At 45.7% G+C, this 24,748-nt stretch overlaps 1 protein-coding gene across 1 annotated transcript in view; it reads right to left on the reverse strand.

The window, feature by feature from the left end:
* LOC123491661 overlaps positions 1-20,315 on the reverse strand; it is a 35,496-nt gene extending 15,181 nt beyond the window's left edge. The window contains exons 1-7 of the mRNA XM_045223281.1: positions 20,034-20,315; positions 18,960-19,100; positions 18,637-18,740; positions 13,947-14,095; positions 7,342-7,570; positions 7,024-7,121; positions 6,516-6,638 (exon numbers count right to left, since the gene is read on the reverse strand). Of these exons, the coding sequence (XP_045079216.1) occupies positions 6,516-6,638; positions 7,024-7,121; positions 7,342-7,570; positions 13,947-14,095; positions 18,637-18,740; positions 18,960-19,087 (831 nt within the window). The 5' untranslated portion in view covers positions 19,088-19,100; positions 20,034-20,315. The remainder of the gene's footprint in view (positions 1-6,515; positions 6,639-7,023; positions 7,122-7,341; positions 7,571-13,946; positions 14,096-18,636; positions 18,741-18,959; positions 19,101-20,033) is intronic.
* Between the last annotated feature and the right edge of the window lie 4,433 nt (positions 20,316-24,748).

Genomic DNA, 24,748 nt, shown 5'->3' on the forward strand with positions numbered 1-24,748 from the left:
TCTGGGGGAGACACCGGGTCTGAAACCTGAAACCGTGTCTGGGGGAGACACCGGGTCTGAAACCGTGTCTGGGGGAGACACCGGGTCTGAAACCTGAAACCGTGTCTGGGGGAGACACCGGGTGTGATGTGTGAAACCGTGTCTGGGGGAGACACCGGGTCTGAAACCGTGTCTGAAACCGTGTCTGGGGGAGACACCGGGTCTGATGTCTGAAACCGTGTCTGGAGGAGACACCGGGTCTGAAACCGTGTCTGAAACCGTGTCTGGGGGAGACACCGGGTCTGATGTCTGAAACCGCGTCTGGGGGAGACACCGGGTCTGAAACCGGGTCTGGGGGAGACACCGGGTCTGAAACCGGGTCTGGGGGAGACACCGGGTCTGAAACCGGGTCTGGGGGAGACACCGGGTCTGAAACCGGGTCTGGGGGAGACACCGGGTCTGAAACCGGGTCTGGGGGAGACACCGGGTCTGAAACCGGGTCTGGGGGAGACACCGGGTCTGAAACCGGGTCTGGGGGAGACACCGGGTATCTCAGCACCACTCTATCCACCCTGAGCAGCTGGTCCAAACCACCTAAGAGATTTAAGAGCTGTGCTGCCTGTTGGAGAAAGGGACTGAACACACTGACGGGATAATTACATTTGTAGCATGGAGGTTTCCTAATGGAAAAGCTATTCATTGCCAATTATATTATATAAATATAATGTATTATGAGGATATTATGATATTAGCAAACTCGCTACTTCGTTTATTAATAATATTATATTTCAAGAGCTCCATTCATTCATTTATGGACTGTAAAAAATAAATACAAATAGCATTATATAAAAATAAAATCACTGAACATTTTCTAAATACTCTGTTTCTTTTATGAGATGATATTTCCTAAGTGGCTCTGTAAAAAGACCAGCTGGGAGAAAACATCATTGACTAGATCTTCCCTGACGACCCTGTATATTCTGACAGGAACAGGGTGACAATAAATAAATAGGTCATTTAGCAGACGCTCTTATCCAGAGCGACTTACAGGAGCAATTAGGGTTAAGTGCCTTGCTCAAGGGCACATCGACAGGTTTTTCACCTAGTCGGCTCGGGGATTAGAACCAGCGACCTTTCGGTTACTGGCACAACGCTCTTAACCACTAAGCTACCTGCCGCCCCAGGTGCCTTGTCATCCAGTCTGAGTAGAGCTGAGAAAGCACTGATGGATCACAACGCCCAGTAAGCAAGACGGACGTAACAAGGCAGGGGGCCTTTCCTCAAGGCATACATTCTAGGGTATCTATCATAGGAGTGTTATGTTTCTTTGTGACATATGGATGATGTGTGTGTGTGTGTGTGTGTGTGTGTGTAAGGTGGGTGTGTGTGTGTGTAAGGTGGGTTTCCTTATGCCTTATGATGGATGGCCATTCAGCCTCCATTTACTAATATTTAGTTGAAAATATAATATGTTGTAACACAGCGAGGCCCCCGGGGGCAGGACCCACTGGAGACTAGTCTGATGACAGCTGGGGCCTGTATCGAGTGGAAGGGCTGGTAGGGCCGCGTACAGTGTGTGTGTGTGTGTGTGTGTGTGTGCGTGTGTGTGTGTGTGTGTGAGTGTGTCCGGGTCAGCAGCTCTGGAGATGGGTGTAGGCTACATCTGTAATTGAAGCCTTTGTAAAGGTCATGACCCAGTATGTCGTGACCTCTGATCAATGTCATGGTCACTGGACCCAGTATGTCGTGACCTCTGATCAATGTCATGGTCACTGGACCCAGTATGTCGTGACCTCTGATCAATGTCATGGTCACTGGACCCAGTATGTCGTGACCTCTGATCAATGTCATGGTCACTGGACCCAGTATGTCGTGACCTCTGATCAATGTCATGGTCACTGGACCCAGTATGTCGTGACCTCTGATCAATGTCATGGTCACTGGACCCAGTATGTCGTGACCTCTGATCAATGTCATGGTCACTGGACCCAGTATGTCGTGACCTCTGATCAATGTCATGGTCACTGGACCCAGTATGTCGTGACCTCTGATCAATGTCATGGTCACTGGACCCAGTATGTCGTGACCTCTGATCAATGTCATGGTCACTGGACCCAGTATGTCGTGACCTCTGATCAATGTCATGGTCACTGGACCCAGTATGTCGTGACCTCTGATCAATGTCATGGTCACTGGACCCAGTATGTCGTGACCTCTGATCAATGTCATGGTCACTGGACCCAGTATGTCGTGACCTCTGATCAATGTCATGGTCACTGGACCCAGTATGTCGTGACCTCTGATCAATGTCATGTCACTGGACCCAGTATGTCGGGACATTTTTACATTTTAGTCATTTAGCAGACGCTCTTATCCAGAGCGACTTACAGGAGCAATTACGGTTAAGTGCCTTGCTTAAGGGCACATCGACAGATTTTTCACCTAGTCGGCTCGGGAATTAGAACCAGCGACCTTTCAGTTACTGGCACAACGCTCTTACCCACTAAGCTACCTGCCGTCCATTGATCAGGGACCTCTGATCAATGTCATGTCACTGGACCCAGTATGTTGTGACTTCTGATCAATGTACCCTTGACTAGGGCTGTTGCGGTGACCATATTACCGCCACACCGGCGGTCACGAGTCATGAAGGCAGGCAAATTCCACGTGACCGTTTAGTCACGGTAACTAGGCTTCTCCAAGCTCTGATGCTGCTGATGGTCATTAGTAGCCTACCAAACTTGCTAACTGCCTGGTACTCGGCACTCTATTGTCCCTCTAATCACTCTGACATCAATGCAAATGTAATTGAAAATATAATCAAACACTTCATGAGAGCCCATGAGCTCATGTTGTGCAACATTTCTATAGGCTATGCAATTGTGCGAGAAAACAGAGTGATGGCCTCTATTAAAAAGAGGAGGATCCCATCAGCTTTCTATAGGCTAGGCCTACTATATTTATTTCTCAGCTTTCCTAATATTAAGCTCATTGCTTCTCTTTACAAATAATAATAATAATAATAATAATAATAAGCCATTTAGCAGACGCTTTTATCCAAAGCGACTTACAGTCATGTGTGCATACATTTTTACGTATGGGTGGTCCCGGGGATCGAACCCACTACCCTGGCGTTACAAGCGCCATGCTCTACCAGCTGAGCTACAGAGGACCATAAGTACAGCCTACCTGGCTCGCATGAAAATAAACCACAGGAAAAGCGTCCTCCATTCGCTATTTAAGTGCATAGATGACATGTATTTTTTTCCCGCTGCCCCTGTTTTGATACAGGTGCATGATAGTGGTCCATTCTAAATCAAAACAAATTTCACACATATATTATTTAGTATATCTAAAGACGAGATTAAATCAAGAAAGGTCTGATTGGTGAGAATATTAGCCTGTCACTTGTGAATTATTTATTATCACTTGTGAATTATGCCGAGCTTGTGTGCTGTAAGGCAAAAAACAGAGCATGCCTTTTTTTGTACTTGTTCGAATCATAGTGGCACACCTCATGTAGCCTAGCCCATAGGCCTATATGTTTTAATAAGGCTTGTATCACAACTAAAGTGGCCAAATAACTTTTTAAAATGAAGCACATTCATCCGCTTTACAAGGGGTGTAGAGCCTAACTGGCATACATAAGCAGTGTGTGAGTTTCAAGTTTGGGGAAGATCATTTACCATAAAAATGCACCTTTGTAATAAAAGCACCACATGCATAATTGCATTTGCGGTCACTTTTGAGAATGGTGTTTTCCTGCTAATGGAACATTCACACTTACAGCCTACTGCCGTGTGCACATTGCTGCGCTTATAATGTGAAGAAATAGTCTAATCGTTTATCAACATTTTAAGCTCCTCTGTAGTCCTCTGTAGCTCAGCTGGTAGAGCACGGCGCTTGTAACGCCAAGGTAGTGGGGTCGAACCCCGGGACCACCCATACACAAAAAAAAAAATGTATGCACGCATGACTGTAAGTCGCTTTGGATAAAAGCGTCTGCTAAATGGCATATTATTATTTATTATTATTAAGCTAAACGTTCTGATCTGTTGCGTAAAAATGTTTTTTGATGCTAGTGGTTGTATTCATTTGGGATCTATCGCATCCCACAACTGTCCCAGACTATGTTTGAAATATTTATTTATCTCACAGAATAGAACAGGTCGACCTTTGTACTATGGGGGATAGTAGATTGACATAGACTAGTGCTTTTGCTGTTCGTTAGGCCGACTCATCTTGTTGGCTGACGAAAAGTAAATGTGGACAGTTCTTCCAATATCTTCAATATGCGCCTCGGAATTGGATAAGGACGCGCGCAGTTGAGTCCCCCGATGTGTCTGTCTTCACTTGTAGCCTGTGAGAAAGACCCGATCACGTGATGGAGAGCCGTGTGAGTTAGAGGTGCTTCGGAGCGCGCAGCACTCAGGGAGAACGGCACAACGGCCACAAAAGGCATGGATTTTCTTAGGGTGCATTACGGCCACACAAAGGGGATGCCGCCGTGAAATTCGAGGCATTATCAAGTGCTTGTCAAATTGTGAATGAGAGATTGATGAAGTGTGTGCAGCCTGCGCAAAAAACTAAGCAGAGCTCATGCCTTTCAAGCGACATTTTTCAAATCATCATTAGAGTCTCATCATGCAGCCTTACAATGTATTAAAAATCTAAACATTTAGCCCAACGTTTGTTTCACAACTAAAGTTACATTAATATCTCTAAATTAAGCATATAGGAGGACCTGTTTCTTTGTTAACCGCTCAACACAGAATAGCCGCATGTGCGCACTCCCTCAAATCGTTTGGAGAAAATATCCTTTCTATTTTATTCAGCCATGTTCAGTTGTATTCTTCATATTATAAAAATAATGCCACGGAATTCTAAGTAAATCTTGTCTGCTAAATGAACTAGTGTAGCCCACAGCCATTTGGCATAGCCAGATCACGACCTAACATAAGGACAACTCAGAGTATGCCATTCTGTTCTTCTGAAATAGACTACATTTTCTTCATATCATGTTTCTTTAGACCGGTCTAAAATAAATAATGGATTTATTGTGAAGGTGTAGGCGATATTACATGGATGTATTAGACTTTTTTTAAATGTAGATGTTCCAAAGGTCTGCATCAGTGGCTTGTAGGCTATGAGTGGAAGACAGGAGATGCTAAATGTGTTTATGTTAATTAACGGTCAATTACCGTGAGGCCAACAGTTATTTGCTTGACCAATCACCGGCTGACGACACGTCACAGCCCTAGCCTCGACTTCCCTCAAAACAGCTATATCATCTATAAAACACATTTCTGTTGTTTGTCGTAACACGGACAATAAAGTCGGATATCTGAACCAAGAAGCAGAAATATTTCAACATATTAAATTGCATCCAAATTATGCTGCCAACTGAGCAAATATCATTTAAAAAATGAAGTAACCACTGCAATATGTTGTGTGAATTTCATAGTTGGAAATGTAATTTAATTCCTGTTACATCACAATACAGCAGTTAGGGTCCCTAAGCACTCTGTCAGAGTGACTAATGCCACCTGCATTTACTTCATTAGTCAAATCAATCAATTACCTTTCCCTGAAACAAACAAATCAAATCTAGAATGCAGCTTTTAGACAGCAGCGTTTGCATGCAATTACCTCCTACTACAACCAATTGTGTTGAGTTAATGAGCGTCTTAGCAGGGAGAGAGGGAGTGATCGAGAGAGAGAGAATGAAAGAGAAAGGCCAGTAAGTGTGTAATTAACACGCAGCATGCCAATGTTAATGTGGGGAGATCTGAGAACTTATTTCCATACAGCGGAGTGAGGGAAGGAGGGAGGGAAGGAAGGAGGGGAAACAAAGGGTGTTACTCTGATTAACATGGGCCTGGAAATCATTCAACTTTTACTTTGAAAAAGGCATTCATTTTCAGATCCATCTTGCTATTTAATGCACTTAGAATGAAAATGGCCCTGTGTAGCTCAGTTGGTAGAGCATGGCGTTTGCAACGCCAGGGTTGTGGGTTCGTTTCCCACAGGGGGCCAGTATGAAAAATGTATGCACTCACTAACTGTAAGTCGCTCTGGATAAGAGCGTCTGCTAAAATGACGTAAATAAGTATTTCTATGTACTGGCTCCATCTCCAGGGGATCTTGTCTAGTACAGTTAGTCGATTTCTCTTTTGCAGGACTTTGCCGTAGCAGTGCCCTCCGCTTGTAGCTTAACGTTCTAGTTTCACCTATTATATTCTCAAGTGGTGTCCTGTAATTTCAGAGAAAAAATAAAAAACTGAGACAGTATGTTGAGAAAGTGCCAGTATGCTAAGACCCGATCCCTAACACAGGCTTTTCAGGCTTCTGTGCACCGACTCAGCTCCTAGTCTGTCCAAGGAGTTGCAGAGCCAGACCCTCCCCTTTCTAAGCCCTTGTGTTGGGTCTTTCAGTCAGTGAGCGGAATCAGAACGGCACAACCAGTCCACATCTCAAATGTCGTGTGCTGGTTGTCATGACGACGGGCGGCGGGGGGCGGGTGCTCTGACACTAACCTGAGGGGCGTGTCCCAGCAGAGCCCACAGTGAATTAGCAGACATGGTTTTGATCTTGAAGAACTCCATGGTGTCCGTCTCCTGGCGGTTCAGTGCGATGTAAGGACAGCTCTGGTAGTCTCCCTTCAAACCAAGTACAGACAAACTTCATTTTAAAACTGCATTTAAAATCATGACACATTTTACAGTAAAATTATAAAAACAACAGAGATAAAACAATCCAAAAAAAAAGGTAATAACGGTGTCTTTGGGTTTCAGAACAGCACTAGATAAAGTAGTGTTGGCCTGCTTATTACTTGTATTAATAAAATAAATGAATACAAGGTTATGGTGGTCCTGTATCACTCAGTTGGTGGAGCATGGCCCTTGCAATGCCAGGATTGTGGGTTCGATTCCCGGGGCCACCTATACTTCAAAAATGTTTGCACACACGACTGTTAGTGGATTAGGATAAAAGCGTCTGCTAAATGGCAGATATTATTGTTCCCGTTGGGTTGTAAAAAGCCACCTTGAGCTGCTCTCCTCCCTGCAGTCTGACCAGGTCCCAGGTCCCCATTTTCCTCAGGACTTGTTTCAGCTCCCCTGTCTGACCGTACGACAGGTGACCTGCAGGACAGGGAGAAACAACAACAACAATAATAATAATAATAATAACAATAATAATAAACAGCGCTTTTTCCCAAAGACACTTAAAAACACATGCAAATGTATATATCTGTCTACCTTCAGGACTACAGTAAGGTGCACATCTGTCTATTCAAGGCATCCATTTTTGTTTTAAAAAAGTATTTGTGACTCAGAAACCCTCAATGCTTCCTCCACTCACCAGACAGCCAGGCAGGAGTGAGTGCATCTGATACCCAGGCTACATAGCCCTCTCTGAAGGAGAGCAGGAACTCGTCGATCTGACTGTGGGAGACCAGCTCCCTCCTCTTCCTCAACTCTTCATCCAGCTGGCAGTCTGGGGCGAGGAAGACTAGTCTGGGAAGGAAGAGCTCCTGACGCACCGACACCCCGCTCCTCCTCATGTACTGCCACAGGTTAGCTGTCTTGGTCTGGAGGGAATATAGATACAATACAGTTGAAGTCGGAAGTTTACATACGCCTTAGCCAAATACATTTAAACTCAGTTTTTCACAATTCCTGACATTTAATCCTAGTAAAAAAAATCCCCTGTTTTAGGTCAAGTTAGGATCGCCACTTTTATTTTAAGAATGTGAAGTGTCCGAATAATAGTAGAGAGAATTATTTATTTCAGCTTTTATTTCTTTCATCACATTCCCAGTGGGTCAGAAGTTTACATACACTCAATTAGTAAATAATGGTAGCATTGCCTTTAAATTGTTTAACTTGGGTCAAACGTTTTGGTTAGTCTTCCACAAGCTTCCCACAATAAGTTGGGTGAATGTTGGCCCATTCCTCCTGACAGAGCTGGTGTAACTGAGTCAGGTTTGTAGGCCTCCTTGCTCGCACACGCTTTTTCAGTTCTGCCCACACATTTTCTATAGGATTGAGGTCAGGGCTTTGTGATGGCCACTCCAATACCTTGACTTTGTTGTCCTTAAGCCATTTTGCCACAACTTTGGAAGTATGCTTGGGGTCATTGTCCATTTGGAAGACCCATTTGCGACCAAGTTTTAACTTCCTGACTGATGTCTTGAGATGTTGCTTCAATATATCCACATCATTTTCCTTCCTCATGATGACATCTATTTTGTGAAGTGCACCAGTCCCTCCTGCAGCAAAGCACCCCCACAGCATGATGGTGTTCTTCGGCTTGCAAGAGTCCCCCTTTTTCCTCCAAACATAATGATGGTCATTATGGCCAAACAGTCCTATTTTGGTTTCATCTGACCAAAGGACATTTCTCCAAAAAGTACAATCTTTGTCCCCATGTGCAGTTGCAAACTGTAGTCTGGCGGTTTTGGAGCAGTGGCTTCTTCCTTGCTGAGCGGCCTTTCAGTTTATGTCGATATAGGACTCGTTTTACTGTGGATATAGATACTTTTGTGCCTGTTTCCTCCAGCATCTTTACAAGGTCCTTTGCTGTTGTTCTGGGATTGATTTGCACTTTTCGCACCAAAGTATGTTCATCTCGCGTCTCCTTCCTGAGCGGTATGACGGCTGCGTGGTCCCATGGTGTTTATACTTGCGTACTATTGTTTGTACAGATGAACGTGGTACCTTCAGGCGTTTGGAAATTGCTCCCAAGGATGAACCAGACTTGTGGAGGTCTACAATTCTTTTTCTGAGGTCTTGGCTGATTTCTTTTGATTTTCCCATGATGTCAAGCAAAGAGGCACTGAGTTTGAAGGTAGGCCTTGAAATACATCCACAGGTACACCTCCAATTGACTCAAATGATGTCAATTAGCCTATCAGAAGCTTCTAAAGCCATGACATCATTTTCTGGAATTTTCCAAGCTGTTTAAAAGGCACAGTCAACTTAGTGTATGTAAACTTCTGACCCACTGGCATTGTGATACAGTGAATTATAAATGAAATAATCTGTCTGTAAAAAAAAACTGTTGGAAAAATGACTTGTGTCACGCACAAAGTAGATGTCCCAACCAACTTGCCAAAACTATAGTTTGTTAACAAGAAATGTGTTATGTAAACTTCAGACTTTTTTTAATTGAATTGATGGATCAAACCTTAGCAGTCATTCTGATCTCATTCTCAATGATCAGTGCTTTAGTTTTATGTTGTTAAATAGGATAGATGGGATATGGGCTATGGTTTTCTATTTATTTTCTATTATATTTATACAGTTTTTTCTCATTGAGATAAAATCTCTTTTTCAAGAGACCGGGTCCAACAGAAACAAGGGGGAACAAAGTTTCAGACAAAAATACTTACAAAACTATAAGTTGAATGTGATAGTCTGCCTATAACCAGCCTGAGTAGGCCTATAACTCCCATTCCTCAATCCTCCACCCCCTCTCTGTGGACCACTTTGTCAACCACTTTGAAAAGAAGGTTGACGACATCCGCTCCTCATTCACTCAGCCTATTGAGTCCACTGGTCTCACTTACACATAACTACCCTACGCCTTGACCTCTTTCTCCCTCTCTCTCCAGATGAAATCCTGCGACTAGTGAGGTCTGGCCGCCCGACAACCCTGCCTGCTCCATCCCATCCCCTCCTCCCTTCTCCAGACCATCTCTGGAGACCTTCACTTCCCTCATCAACTCATCCCTGACCCCTGGCTGACCCTCTAACTTCAAAATGGCCAGTCGCTCCCCTCCTCAAGAAACCAACACTCCACCCATCTGACGTCAGAAACCACTGACCTGTATCCCTTCTTTCTTTTCTTTCCAAAACACTTGGTCTCTGACCAACTCTCTCAGAACGATCTTCTTGACCCTAACCAGTCTGGCTTCAAGACGGGTCACTCAACCGAGACTGCTGTCTCTCTGTGTCACGGAGGTTCTCCGCACTGCCAAAGCTGACTCACGCTCCTCTGTTCTCATCCTCCTAGATCTATCCACTGCTTTCGACACAGTGAACCATCACATCCTCCTCTCCACTCTCTCAGGGCTGGGTGTCTCAGACTCTGCACACACAATCCTACCTGGCAGGCTGCTCCTTCTAGGTGATGTGGAGAGGATCTGTCTCCGCACCACGTCCTCTCACGACTGGTGTCCGCCAGGGCTCGGTTCTAGATCCTCTCCTCTTCCCTCTATACACCAAGTCACTGGGCTCCGTCATATCCTCACATGGTCTCTCCTATCATTGCTATGCAGACGACACTCAACTGCTTTTCTCCACCCCCCCTCCCTTCTGACACCCAGTTGGTCGACATGCATCTCTGCGTGCCTGGCAGATATCTCAGCTTGGATGTCGGCCCACCACCTCAAGCTCAACCTTGACAAGACGGAGCTGCACTTCCTCTCGGGGAAGGACTGCCCGCTCCAAGATCTCTCCATCACGGTTGACAACTCCACGGTGTCCCCCTCCCAGAGTGCAAAGAACCTTGGCATGACCCTGGACAACACCGTGTCGTTCTATGCAAACATCAAGGCAGTGACTTGCTCGTGCAGGTTCATGCTCTCCAACATCTGTAGAGTACGACCCTGCCTCACACAGGTCCTAACCCAGGCACTTGTCATCTCCCGTCTGGACTAATGCAACTCGCTGTTAGCTGGGCTCCCCGCTTGTGCCATCAAACCCCTGCAACTTATCTAGAACGCTGTAACCCCCCCTGGTTTTCAAACTTCCCAAGTTCTCCCACGTCACCCCACTCCTCCGCACACTCCACTGGCTTCCAGTCGAAGCTCCCATCCACTACAAGACCATGGTGCTTACCTACGGAGCAGCAAGAGGAACTGCCCCTCCCTACCTTCAGGCTATGGTCCAACCCTACACCCCAACCAGAGCACTCCGTTCTACCACCTCTGGTCTCTTGGCCCTCCCACCCCAATGGGAGGGCAGCTCCCGCTCAGCCCAGTCCCAGCTCTTCTCTGTCCTGGCACCCCAATGGTGGAACCAGCTTAGCTAATAATCATTAGCTAATAATCATAGGCCTAATCATTAGCAAGTCTTTAAAGTATAGTATATTCTTCAGCAAGCAGTGAAGCTACATTTTATCAGCGCTGTAACAACCACAAATAATGACTCATTCAGTGGGTAATGTTCTTCTGAAACACAGTGGAAATGGAAAGCACAGTTTAGGAAAATGATGTTACCCCAAATTCACCATTGCAAGGATTTGACGATCAAATATCCTTCTAAACCAAGCTGTAGTTTCAAAAAGATCTGACTGACTTGTTTTGGACTCTAAATCTAAACGTCTGCTTTGTCCTGGACCTTGACTGAGTCAGAGTCACACATTTACATGTAAATTAGTTGATTAACACTACAGCAGAGCAGGGTTCGGTAAATTCCCTCCCAAAGTAGGGGCCTCTTGATTTTGAACGGCTGTAATTATGTTTTATAGAGGGGGGAAAACAGGTGCTTCAACACAGCTGTCACCCCTGTCTATCAGGGCAGGATAGGAGTCACTCATTTCCATACACTGTAGATCAGGGCCTCAGGGGTGTCAAAACATACGGGCCAGATCTGGTCCGCGAGCCCATTCATTCCAGGGGGGGGAACGGATCTCAATCAACATTGAAATGACCAAAACCAAATATGAAACTGTGTAGAAATGATAATGGACCGACATTTATAGTCTTCCTTCTCTGTCCAGCTTCCTAACGGTCACGGAAACGAGAGCTAATCAGTCAACGATGGATAGAGGAAATCTAATCCATTTTAAGTGCGGCCCTCCGGACCTCGGTGAAGACCGCAGGGCGAAATAAACACCCCTGTTGTCGATGCGACGTTGGGGCAGAGGTTGGATAAGAGGAGGTTGGAGCTTGGCTGGCAGAATTAAGTGCCAGACCGCAAATGCTCACAACAACTAGGCTACACATCCAACTAGGCTACACATCCAACTAGGCTACACGTCCAACCAGGCTACACATCCAACTAGGCTACACATCCAACCAGGCTACACATCCAACTAGGCTACACATCCAACTAGGCTACACGTCCAACTAGGCTCCACATCCAACTAGGCTCCACATCCAACTAGGCTACACATCCAACCAGGCTACACATCCAACTAGGCTACACATCCAACTAGGCTACACATCCAACTAGGCTACACATCCAACTAGGCTCCACATCCAACTAGGCTCCACATCCAACCAGGCTCCACATCCAACCAGGCTCCACATCCAACCAGGCTCCACATCCAACCAGGCTACACATCCAACCAGGCTCCACATCCAACTAGGCTCCACATCCAACTAGGCTACACATCCAACTAGGCTACACATCCAACCAGGCTACACATCCAACCAGGCTACACATCCAACCAGGCTACACATCGGCATCAGTTCTCGTCTGTTCAGGCTATCTAGGCGAGGGGTTCTCAAAGTGGGGTCCGCGGCCAGATAAAAAAACATATATACACTATCGGTCAATATTTTTAGAACATCTACTTATTCAAGGGTTTTTCTTTATTTTTTTACTATTTTCTACATTGTAGAATAATAGTGAAGACATCAAAACTATGAAATAACACATATGGAATCATGTAGTAACCAAAAAAAGTGTTAAAACAAATCAAAATATATTTTATATTTGAGATTCTTCACCTTGATGACAGCTTTGCACACTGTCTTCATTATTATTCTACAATGTAGAAAATAGTCAAAATAAAGAAAAACCCTTGAATGAGTAGGAGTGTCCAAACTTTTGACCGGTAGTGTACAAACCTGACTCAGTTACACCAGCTCTGTCAGGAGGAATGGGACAAAATTAAAAAATTGTCATATAAAATGTTGTTATCTGGCCGCGGACCCCCTGCAGTACGCAGACCCCACTTTGAGAACACCTCAAAGTTTTTACATTAATATTACTAACAACAGATTTAACGAATTTTGGCCAAGGGATCTGTGGAATAAGTTTACAGGGTGTAATACAATACAATATTATATTATTATTATCTACAACTTATGTTCTTAAACCCTGGGCAACATGGACCTGGGAGACTCAGAGATATTGGTATCCACAGTACATCAATTATCCATTATTTTACATAAATGCACTGTAATTTAAGATGTAAAACTGCTAAGTTCTCTCTGTCTCATGGCAAAATGTGTAGAGCTGTAGGATATTAGCTTTAAAGCTGTAACAACGACAAAGAAATATATAAAAAAAACAAATCGCTCTGCCCCATGACAAAATTTGATGAATTGCAGGAAATTCGCTTGAAAACTGCCAAATACTCTCTCCGATGCCAACAGGTGAGCCTTTAAAATGTTCCTTCCCAGGGCCTGAGACTTGTTCTGTCCGAACATGCACTGCCAAAGTCATAGAAAAAAACATTTTTTTATCTCACTCAAGTTATGAAGGGGGTCCCTGATGAATTTGCTACCACAAGAAAAGGGGGTCCCCAGCCCCCAAACAGTTTGGGGGCCCCTGATACAGACTTCATACTGTATGCTTTCGGACCACTAGTCTATGTGATTGACTCAGCAGGATGTTATCTAGGCTGATACATCCCTATATTGTTATTTATTTTGCTCTTTTGCACCCCAGTATCTCTATTTGCACATAATCTCTTGCACATCTATCATTCCAGTGTTAATACTATTGTAATTATTCTGCACTATAGCCTATTTATTGCCTTACCTCCATAACTTGCTACATTTGCACACACTGTATATATATTTTCTGTTGTATTTTTGACTTTATGTTTTGTTTTACCCCATATGTAACTCTGTGTTGTTTTTATCGCACTGCTTTGCTTTATCTTGGGCCAGGTCGCAGTTGTAAATGAGAACCTGTTCTCAACTGGCTTACCTGGTTAAATAAAGGTGAAATATATATATATATTTTTTAATACGTTGTTTTGGTCTAAAGGTGTAACCTATTTACCATGATGGTCTCAAGGGGGTCTGCCACCTGTTCTATGGAGGTGTTGGTAAGGTTTTGGTCCCGTTCTTTGAGCTGAACGTGCCAGTTCTGCTGCCGGGAAGACACTGTTCCTCTCCAGGGCTTCACGTCGATGCAGAACACCCCGTGACCTTAGGAGAGAGATAGAAGAGGTGTTGTTGTAAGTTAGAGCAGGGGCCCTCCAACCCTGTTCCTGGAGAGATACCCCAGTTGTAACTAACCTGATTCTGCTCATCAACCAGCTAATTAGTAGAATCAGGTGCGGCTAGATTAGTGTTGGAGTGAAAACCTACAGGAGGGTGTCTCTCCAGGAACAGGGTTGGAGTGAAAACCTACAGGGACGGTATTTCTCCAGGAACAGGGTTGGACAGCCTTGATTTAGAGTTGATGCTCAGTATGTTCATTAGCACCTCTGATTGAAAGCAGCCAGTAAGCACGGTGTATATCTAATATATACTGAGTGTACAAAACATTTCCATGATATGGACTGACCATGTGAAAGCTATGATCCCTTATTGATGTCACCTGTTAAATCCACTTCAGTGTAGATGAAGGGGAGGAGACAGGTTAAAATTATGATTTTTAAGCCTTTGAAAAAATGGAGACATGGATTGTGTGTGTATGTGTGTCATTCAGAGGTTGAAAAAAATGCAAGTGCCTTTTAACGGGTATGGTAGTAGGTGCCAGGCGCACCGGTTTGTGTCAAGAACTGCAACGCTGTTGGGTTTTTCCACGCTCAACAGTTTTTTTGTGTGTATCAAGAATGGCCCACCACCCAAAAGACATCCAGCCAACTTGACACAACTGTGGGAAGCATTGGGAGTCAACATGGGCCAGCATCCCTGTCAATGTTCACTCTAAGCTGCGCGCAGTAGCCCCAAGACTTCCACGCGCAGAAGAAATATCAGCCCACAGAGAAGCACGAGATTTAACTTCACTCAACTTTCTAGAGTTTTCCTGTTAGTTAACACTATCAACGTTTCCCTTTACATTTTAGTCATTTAGCAGACGCTCTTATCCAGAGCGACTTACAGTTAGTGAGTGCATACATTATTTTTTATACTGCCCCCGTGGGAATCGAACCCACAACCCTGGCGTTGCAAACGCCATGCTCTACCAACTGAGCTACATCCCTGCCGGCCATTCCCTCCCCTACCCTGGACGACGCTGGGCCAATTGTGCGCCGCCCCATGGGTCTCCCGGTCGCGCCGGCTACGAAAGAGCCTGGATGCGCCACTCGGGAGGTTAAATTGGAGGTTTACCTTTACTGTGGCAATTGTGATTGAATCAACGCAATATTAGCCACTTTCATTGCAACGTCCCGAATCCAAACTAACTACGCAAGAGATTTAGTTGTAGGCAGAACGCATCCGAGTAGGATTCTATTGCATTGACACGCACTACTCAGCCCCTACTCTACACAGACCGGCACGACTCAGCCCCTACTCTACACAGACCGGCACGACTCAGCCCCTACTCTACACAGACCGGCACGACTCAGCCCCCTACTCTACACAGACCGGCACGACTCAGCCCCTACTCTACACAGACCGGCACGACTCAGCCCCTACTCTACACAGACCGGCACGACTCAGCCCCCTACTCTACACAGACCGGCACGACTCAGCCCCTACTCTACACAGACCGGCACGACTCAGCCCCTACTCTACACAGACCGGCACGACTCAGCCCCTACTCTACACAGACCGGCACGACTCAGCCCCTACTCTACACAGACCGGCACGACTCAGCCCCTACTCTACACAGACCGGCACGACTCAGCCCCTACTCTACACAGACCGGCACGACTCAGCCCCTACTCTACACAGACCGGCACGACTCAGCCCCTACTCTACACAGACCGGCACGACTCAGCCCCTACTCTACACAGACCGGCACGACTCAGCCCCTACTCTACACAGACCGGCACGACTCAGCCCCTACTCTACACAGACCGGCACGACTCAGCCCCTACTCTACACAGACCGGCACGACTCAGCCCCTACTTCTACACAGACCGGCACGACTCAGCCCCTACTCTACACAGACCGCACGACTCAGCCCCTACTCTACACAGACCGGCACGACTCAGCCCCTACTCTACACAGACCGGCACGACTCAGCCCCTACTCTACACAGACCGGCACGACTCAGCCCCTACTCTACACAGACCGGCACGACTCAGCCCCTACTCTACACAGACCGGCACTACTCAGCCCCTACTCTACACAGACCGGCACTACTCAGCCCCTACTCTACACAGACCGGCATGACTCAGCCCCTACTCTACACAGACCGGCACTACTCAGCCCCTACTCTACACAGACCGGCACTACTCAGCCCCTACTCTACACAGACCGGCATGACTCAGCCCCTACTCTACACAGACCGGCACTACTCAGCCCCTACTCTACACAGACCGGCACTACTCAGCCCCTACTCTACACAGACCGGCACTACTCAGCCCCTACTCTACACAGACCAGGGCGGCATAACCAATCACAGCTGCAGTAGGCCTATATGCAAATAGACCATTGCCATATATGGATCCGTGCCGTGTACTTTCAACTGGACTGTGTTTACAGTATGAGCGGTCGTGAGTAGATGCGCTTGTTTTGAGATCAAAGCGAGAGCTGCATGTAGCCACGTGAGCACATTTTGTTCACATCCTTTGCTAATTAGTGAGTTATTAGCCCAGTTATAGATCATTTGTAGTCAGCAATAGGGGAGTGATTGCTTCCTACAAGAGCACAGAACGTTGTACATTTCTAGAAAAACCAGTCAGGTAAAGAGCTTTTTCTTGTCTTAAAGTGGCAGTGTTGTATTTTGGTTTCTTGCATCAAACACCACAACATTTTCAGTCATGTTTTTATCAAAAGTCTCATGGAATGTAGGTCTACGTTGAACACAACACATTGGCTGCTACTGTAGGCTGAATGACAAAACAGATATTTCTATGTTAAAATATGATGGGATGCATTTTCTCCATTGTTTTTTGATGGTAGGCCACTCTATGTGATCAAATAGCCACAGTAGCCTACAAGGCCACTTAAAACTGTAACTTAAAGCCATTATCCCAGAAACCCTAGACCCACCCCCAATTTGCATACCGCCCCAATGGATCCACAGATGACGCAATCTCTATTGCACTCCACACTGCCCTTTCCCACCTGGACAAAAGGAACACCTACGTGAGAATGCTGTTCATTGACTACAGCTCAGCGTTCAACACCATAGTGCCCTCAAAGCTCATCACTAAGCTAAGGACCCTGGGACTAAACACCTCCCTCTGCAACTGGATCCTGGACTTCCTGACGGGCCGCCCTCAGGTGGTAAGGGTAGGTAACAACACATCTGCCACGCTGATCCTCAACACGGGGGCCCCTCAGGGGTGCGTGCTCAGTCCCCTCCTGTACTCCCTGTTCACCCATGACTGCATGGCCAGGCACGACTTCAACACCATCATTAAGTTTGCCGACGACACAACAGTGGTAGGCCTGATCACCGACAACGATGAGACAGCCTATAGGGAGGAGGTCAGAGACCTGGCCGTGTGGTGCCAGAACAACAACCTCTCCCTCAATGTGACCAAGACAAAGGAGATGATTGTGGACTACAGGAAAAAGAAGAGGACCGAGCACGCCCCCATTCTCATCGACGGGGCTGTAGTGGAGCAGGTTGAGAGCTTCAAGTTCCTTGGTGTCCACATCACCAACAAACTATCATGGTCCAAACACACCAAGACAGTCGTGAAGAGGGCACAACAAAACCTATTCCCCATCAGGAGATTTGGCATGGGTCTTCAGATCCTCAAAAAGCTGCACCATCGAGAGCATCCTGACTGGTTGCATCACTGCCTGGTATGTCAACTGCTCAGCCTACGACCGCAAGGCACTACAGAGGGTAGTGCGTACGGCCCAGTACATCACTGGGGCCAAGCTTCCTGCCATCCAGGACATCTATACCAGGCGGTGTCAGAGGAAGGCCCTACAAATTGTCAAAGACTCCAGCCACCCTAGTCATAGACTGTTCTCTATGCTACCGCACGGCAAGCGGTACCGGAGGGCCAAGTCTAGGTCCAAAAGGCTTCTTAACAGCTTCTACCACCAAGCCATAGGACTCCTGAACAGCTAATCAAACGGCTACCCAGACTATTTGCATTGTCCCCCCACCCCTCTTTTATACTGCTGCTACTCTCTTTATTATCTATGCATAGTCACTTTAACTCTACCTATATGTACGTTTTACCTCAATTACCTTGACTAACCTGTGCCCCAGCACATTGACTCTCTACCGGTATCCCCTGTATATAGCCTTGCTACTGTTAATTTACTGTTGCTCTTTAATTATGTTATTTTTAACTTATCTATTTTTTACTTAACTTATTTTTCTCAAAACTGCATTGTTGGTTAAGGGCTTGTAAGTAAGCATTTCACTGTAAGGTCTACTACACCTGTTGTATTCGGCGCATGTGACAAATACAATTTGATTTGTTCACAGTAAACGTGCGCTGGAAGTTGTGCAGAATTTTTCACAATTTTAAAGTTTGCGCTCAGCAGAACTGAAATTTGCTCAGTGGCAGAAAAAAAAAATGAGAGAGGGAACATTGGTTAGGAGACAAGTCAACAACACAGTACATAGGCCTAGTTCGTTTTAACGCTCGACCGAGCACCTGTGAGGATGACAAGGTCGACGTCGTCTCCCTTGGCGGTTTGAAACTGGGTCGGGATTCGTAGGTTGCAGAAAATGTATTCTTTTTTCAGGCCGCCAAGTTTCCTAAGACAATATTGGAAAGAAGGGGTCAAAGGTCCTTATGCATTTTACTATATATAGCCTACGTACAACCTGACCCCTCCCATACTGTAGTCTAGCTAGCTACCACTGTAGAGAATAAACTAGACCATCTCGTTAACAGCCTCACCATACGTACAGAAGACACTGGAATAAATCCCTTACACGTTCAATCAATCATTTAGACCTTGACGTAGGGCCTACCTGCCACGTTGGATAAAGTCCTGTACCGTTAGGGTAGGCTGCGTACTCTCTCCTTTGGTGGCCGCCGTAGCAGTACCGGGTCCTGAGGATAAGTGGAACTGGGCCAGCCGGCTTCCAAACTGAAACATCCTTCTTGTGGATCTGAGAACAACGAACCATACCTCATAATCACTGGGACAAACTGAGTGTACAAAACATTAGGGAACATAGACTCACCAGGTGAAAGCTATGATCCCTTATTGATGTCACCTGTTAAATCCACTTCAATCAGAGTCTATGAAGGGGAGGAGACAGGTTAATTAAGGATTTTTTTAAGCCTCGAGACATGAATTGTATATCATTCTGAGGGTGAATGGGAAAGATAAAAGATTTAAGTGTCTTTGAATGGGGGTATGGTAGTAGGTGCCAGGAGCACAGGTTTGAGTGTGTCAAGAACTGTAAAGCTTCTGGGTTTTTCACGCTCAACAGTTTCCCGTGTGTATCAAGAATGGTCCACCACCCAAAGGACATCCAGCCAACTTGACACAACTGCAATGAAGTCAACATGGGCCAGCATCCCTGTGGAACGCTTTCGACACCTTGTAGTCCATGTCCCGACGAATTGAGGCTGTTCTGAGGGCAGCAACTCAATATTAGGAAGGTGTTCCTAATGGTTTGTGTATGTTGCTATAGAAGTGGAGGGGTGTAGCTAGATAAATGTTGACATAAAAGCGCATCACACTACAGGAAAGTAAAACCTCATTTAGACGGCTACAACTTAACAACAAGAATATATAGCTTGTAACAACATTTAAAAAAGAAAAGAAAAAACATGTTTTTGACTGTGCTCTTGGAGGGAGCAAGCACAGCATGTCCCAGCTAATTACAATCTATTTGGACAACGTATCATTACATTAGCTCGCTGTATTTAGCTCCAACTTCTATATTGCCGATGTCAACAAGCTTGCTTGTTCACGACAAACACTCAAACATGAACTTGACCAAGCGGTGACATGCGGAGGAAACAAAGCAAAAAGCAAGCCAAGTCATTCCAAGACAGATGATAATGCGTTAGAACAACAGACGGAGACATACGTTGAACTCTTCCTTAGTAAAGCCAGAGAAAGTCGCAAACAGGAGTCAGTATTGTAGCATCTCTTTGCGGATGAGGCAGCCGATATCCTTTCCAGCCGTCCAACTCGCTAAAGTGTAATTCTATCCAGGAACGACGTTTCACAATCACGGCTCCGTTCCTGGAAGACGTCAACAACAAACCCCCGTGGAGGTCGGATTTCACCCAGGAAAATGTCACGTCGGTCTACACGTCATTTGGGAGCAATACATATATTTTTGGACATTTTAGTCTTCACGTTCAACTGGAGAAACACAAACTAACAAGTAATTCAATATAAAAAAAAAAGTATGGGGCGGGCCAAGGTGTCAAATTCTGAGCGAGCAGTAGGATTCAGTTCACATTGCCATGCTCATTGACTGTGGGGAGATTCCCGTACCAGCAGAACATAGACACATGGCTAGCATAAACAAGTCATATGATCTTATGGTATGCGTGTGTGTGTGCTTAATTCAATAACAGGAGGAACATGTTCTCTCCCCCTCCACATCCTTCCTTTCTTATTATGTAGCTAGCTACTGTACCTCTCTAACCAGGGGGCACGGGACAAGACCTCTCTAATTATGTAGCTACCTCTCTAACCAGGGGGAAGGGCCAAGACCCTCTTTATGTAGTTACTTAGGGGGCACGGGACAAGACCTTCTTATTATGTAGCTACCTCTCTAACCAGGGGGGCACGGGACAAGACCTCTCTTATTATGTAGCTACCTCTCTCTAACCACAGGGGGGCACGGGACAAGACCTTTCTTATTATGTATCTACCTCTCTAACCAGGGGGGCACGGGACAAGACCTTTCTTATTATGTAGCTATCTCTCTAACCAGGGGGGCACGGGACAAGACCTTTCTTATTATGTAGCTATCTCTCTAACCAGGGGGCACGGACAATACCTCTCTAATTATGTAGCTACCTCTCTCTAACCAGGGGGGCACGGGACAATACCTCTCTAATTATGTATCTACCTCTCTAACCAGGGGGGGGCACGGGACAAGACCTTTCTTATTATGTACCTACCTCTCTAACCAGGGGGCACGGGACAAGACCTATCTTATTATGTAGCTACCTCTCTAACCAGGGGGCACGGGACAAGACCTTTCTTATTATGTAGCTACCTCTCTCTAACCAGGGGCACGGGACAAGACCTCTCTTATTATGTAGCTACCTCTCTAACCAGGGGGCACGGGACAAGACCTCTCTTATTATGTAGCTACATCTCTAACCAGGGGGCATGGGACAAGACCTTTCTTATTATGTAGCTATCTCTCTAACCAGGGGGGCACGGGACAAGACCTTTCTTATTATGTAGCTACATCTCTAACCAGGGGGCACGGGACAAGACCTCTCTCAAATGGAAGAAACACAAAATAACTGTCAATCTCCCTCGGCCTGGGGCTCCATGCAAGATCTCACCTCGTGGAGTTGCAATGATCATGAGAACGGTGAGGAATCAGCCCAGAACTACACAGGAGGATCTTGTCAATGATCTCAAGGCAGCTGGGACCATAGTCACCAAGAAAACAATTGGTAACACACTACGCCGTGAAGGACTGAAATCCTGCAGCGCCCGCAAGGTCCCCCTGCTCAAGAAAGCACATATACATGCCCGTCTGAAGTTTGCCAATGAACATCTGAATGATTCAGAGGAGAACTGGGTGAAAGTGTTGTGGTCAGATGAGACCAAAATCGAGCTCGTTGGCATCAACTCAACTCGCCGTGTTTGGAGGAGGAGGAATGCTGCCTATGACCCCCAAGAACACCATCCCCCACCGTCAAACATGGTGGAAACATTATGCTTTGGGGGTGTTTTTCTGCTAGGCGGACAACTTCACCGCATCAAAGGGACGATGGACAGGGCCATGTACCGTCAAATCTTGGGTGAGAACCTCCTTCCCTCAGCCAGGGCATTGAAAATGGGTCGTGGATGGGTATTCCAGCATGACAATGACCCAAAACACACGGCCAAGGCAACAAAGGAGTGGCTCAAGAAGAAGCACATTAAGGTCCTGGAGTGGCCTAGCCAGTCTCCAGACCTTAATCCCATAGAAAATCTGTGGAGGGAGCTGAAGGTTCAAGTTGCCAAACGTCAGCCTCGAAACCTTAATGACTTGGAGAAGATCTGCAAAGAGGAGTGGGTCAAAATCCCTACTGAGATGTGTGCAAACCTGGTGGCCAACTACAAGAAATGTCTGACCTCTGTGATTGCCAACAAGGGTTTTGCCACCAAGTACTAAGTCATGTTTTGCAGAGGGGTCAAATACTTATTTCCCTCATTAAAATTCAAATCAATTTATAACATTTTTGACATGCGTTTTTCTGGATTTTGTTGTTGTTATTCTGTCTCTCACTGTTCAAGTAAACCTACCATTAAAATTGTAGACTGATGTCAGTGGGCAAACGTACAAAATCAGCAGGGGATCAAATACTTTTTTCCCTCACTGTAGATATCTCTCTAACTAAGGGATGTAGCTCAGTTGGTAGAGCATGGCGTTTGCAACGCCAGGGTTGTGGGTTCGATTCCCACGGGGGGCCAGTATGAAAAAAATATAAAAATGAATACACTCACTAACTGTAAGTCGCTCTGGATAAGAGCGTCTGCTAAATGATTAAAATGTAACTAGGGGGCACGGGACAAGACCTCTAATTATGTAGCTACTTCTCTAATTAGTGGGCACGGGACAAGACTGTGCAACCGAGCATTGTTGCAAACGCTTGGTATTGTTGAATTTCTTGTTATTGAAAAGTAGTGGACAGGATAACATAGAAATGCAGTGCCAAAGAGAGCCAATGAAAACACTGAACACTGTCATATACGGTAGCGAGAGGGTGAGGGAAGAGGGCCTCAGGGTAATGTCACCTACGGTAGCGAGAGGGTGAGGGAAGAGGGCCTCAGGGTAATGTCACCTACGGTAGAGAGAGGGTGAGGGAAGAGGGCCTCAGGGTAATGTCACCCACGGTAGAGAGAGGGTGAGGGAAGAGGGCCTCAGGGTAATGTCACCTACGGTAGCGAGAGGGTGAGGGAAGAGGGCCTCAGGGTAATGTCACCTACGGTAGAGAGAGGGTGAGGGAAGAGGGCCTTTTGTAGAAATACCTCTGCATTGTGTGGATTAATGAGCTGCCCTGTTTCAAGTGGAGAAACCTTTTTATTTTATGTGTGTTATTCAACGTATCATACGGATGCGTTGGAAATTCAATTGAGGTGTTGCATAATGCTATGGGCATTTCTAGTGTTCTTGAGGTAGCATAGATCACAAAATGATCTGCAAGTTCTCAGATGCAAGACTACTCAATGTTTTGTGGTGTGGCAATGCTTTTCATTTGAAAGTATAATATTATCTTTTTTTGGACCTAAGATACACAAAGAGCTACTGATACACACTGATACACACTGATACACTGATACACACTGATACACACTGATACACACTGATACACACTGATACACACACTGATACACACTGATACACACTGATACACACACTGATACACACTGATACACACTGATACACACTGATACACACTGATACACACTGATACACACTGATACACACACTGATACACACACTGATACACACTGATACACACTGATACACACACTGATACACACACTGATACACACTGATACACACACTGATACACACACTGATACACACTGATACACACACTGATACACACACTGACACACACTGATACACACTGATACACTGACACACACTGATACACACTGATACACTGACACACACTGATACACACTGATACACACTGATACACACTGATACACACTGATACACTGACACACACACTGACACACACTGATACACACTGATACACACTGATACACACTGATACACACTGTTACGGATACAGGTATCCTGTGTTTTTGTGTGTTTCTCTCCTTCTGCCCTAATCACAGGTGTCCTGTATGTTCCTGATTGGTGGTCGTTGAGGTGTCTGCTGATTGGACCAATCAGTGAACATTCCTGTGCATTGCACCACCTGTTACTCGTTTGTTCAATCACACATCCCATTGTATAAAAACCAGTCTTGTGTTTGTTGGAGAGAGAGAGAGAATATTTCCGTATGTGAGTATGGACACGGTGGTGTCCTGGTTTTGATTACTCACTAAGTTGCTGTTTACTATGATTGGTACTTCTGTTAGACTACTGTTTTGTATGTGAGTAATGGATACTGTGATGTCCTTTGTTTAGAGTACTCACTAAGTTGCTGGTTACTCTGTTTGGTAACTGTTGTGTGTTTCTGGGAAAAGGGGAGTTTGAGCTAGCTGCCCTTGGGCGTACATTTCCCGTAGAAAGAACTGTCTATAAACACTAGTTAGACCTGAGCGGACCACCCACTGTATTTTTGTATGGTAGCAGTAGCCTAGCGGTTCTTCAGGCAGGCTAGATCAGTTTAGGGGGTTTTACACTATTGTTTCATTTCTTGGGTCCTGCTCAGCCCTTTTTCCCCAAACCCTTACCGTGTGTTCTGAAATAAACCATTTGTGTTTGACGGTAGTTCATGGTAGTTGTGTCCTATTTGTTCTCACTGTTCCATGCCACACTCTAATTTGCATAATTTATGTTACGGGTCTCATGTCCATCCACCCTAGACGTTTAGAGCCACGGGGTTCGTAACACACACTGATACACACTGATACACACTGACATACACACTGATACAC

The sequence above is a fragment of the Coregonus clupeaformis genome, chromosome 1 (assembly GCF_020615455.1).
Source record: "Coregonus clupeaformis isolate EN_2021a chromosome 1, ASM2061545v1, whole genome shotgun sequence".
Lineage (NCBI taxonomy): Eukaryota > Metazoa > Chordata > Actinopteri > Salmoniformes > Salmonidae > Coregonus > Coregonus clupeaformis.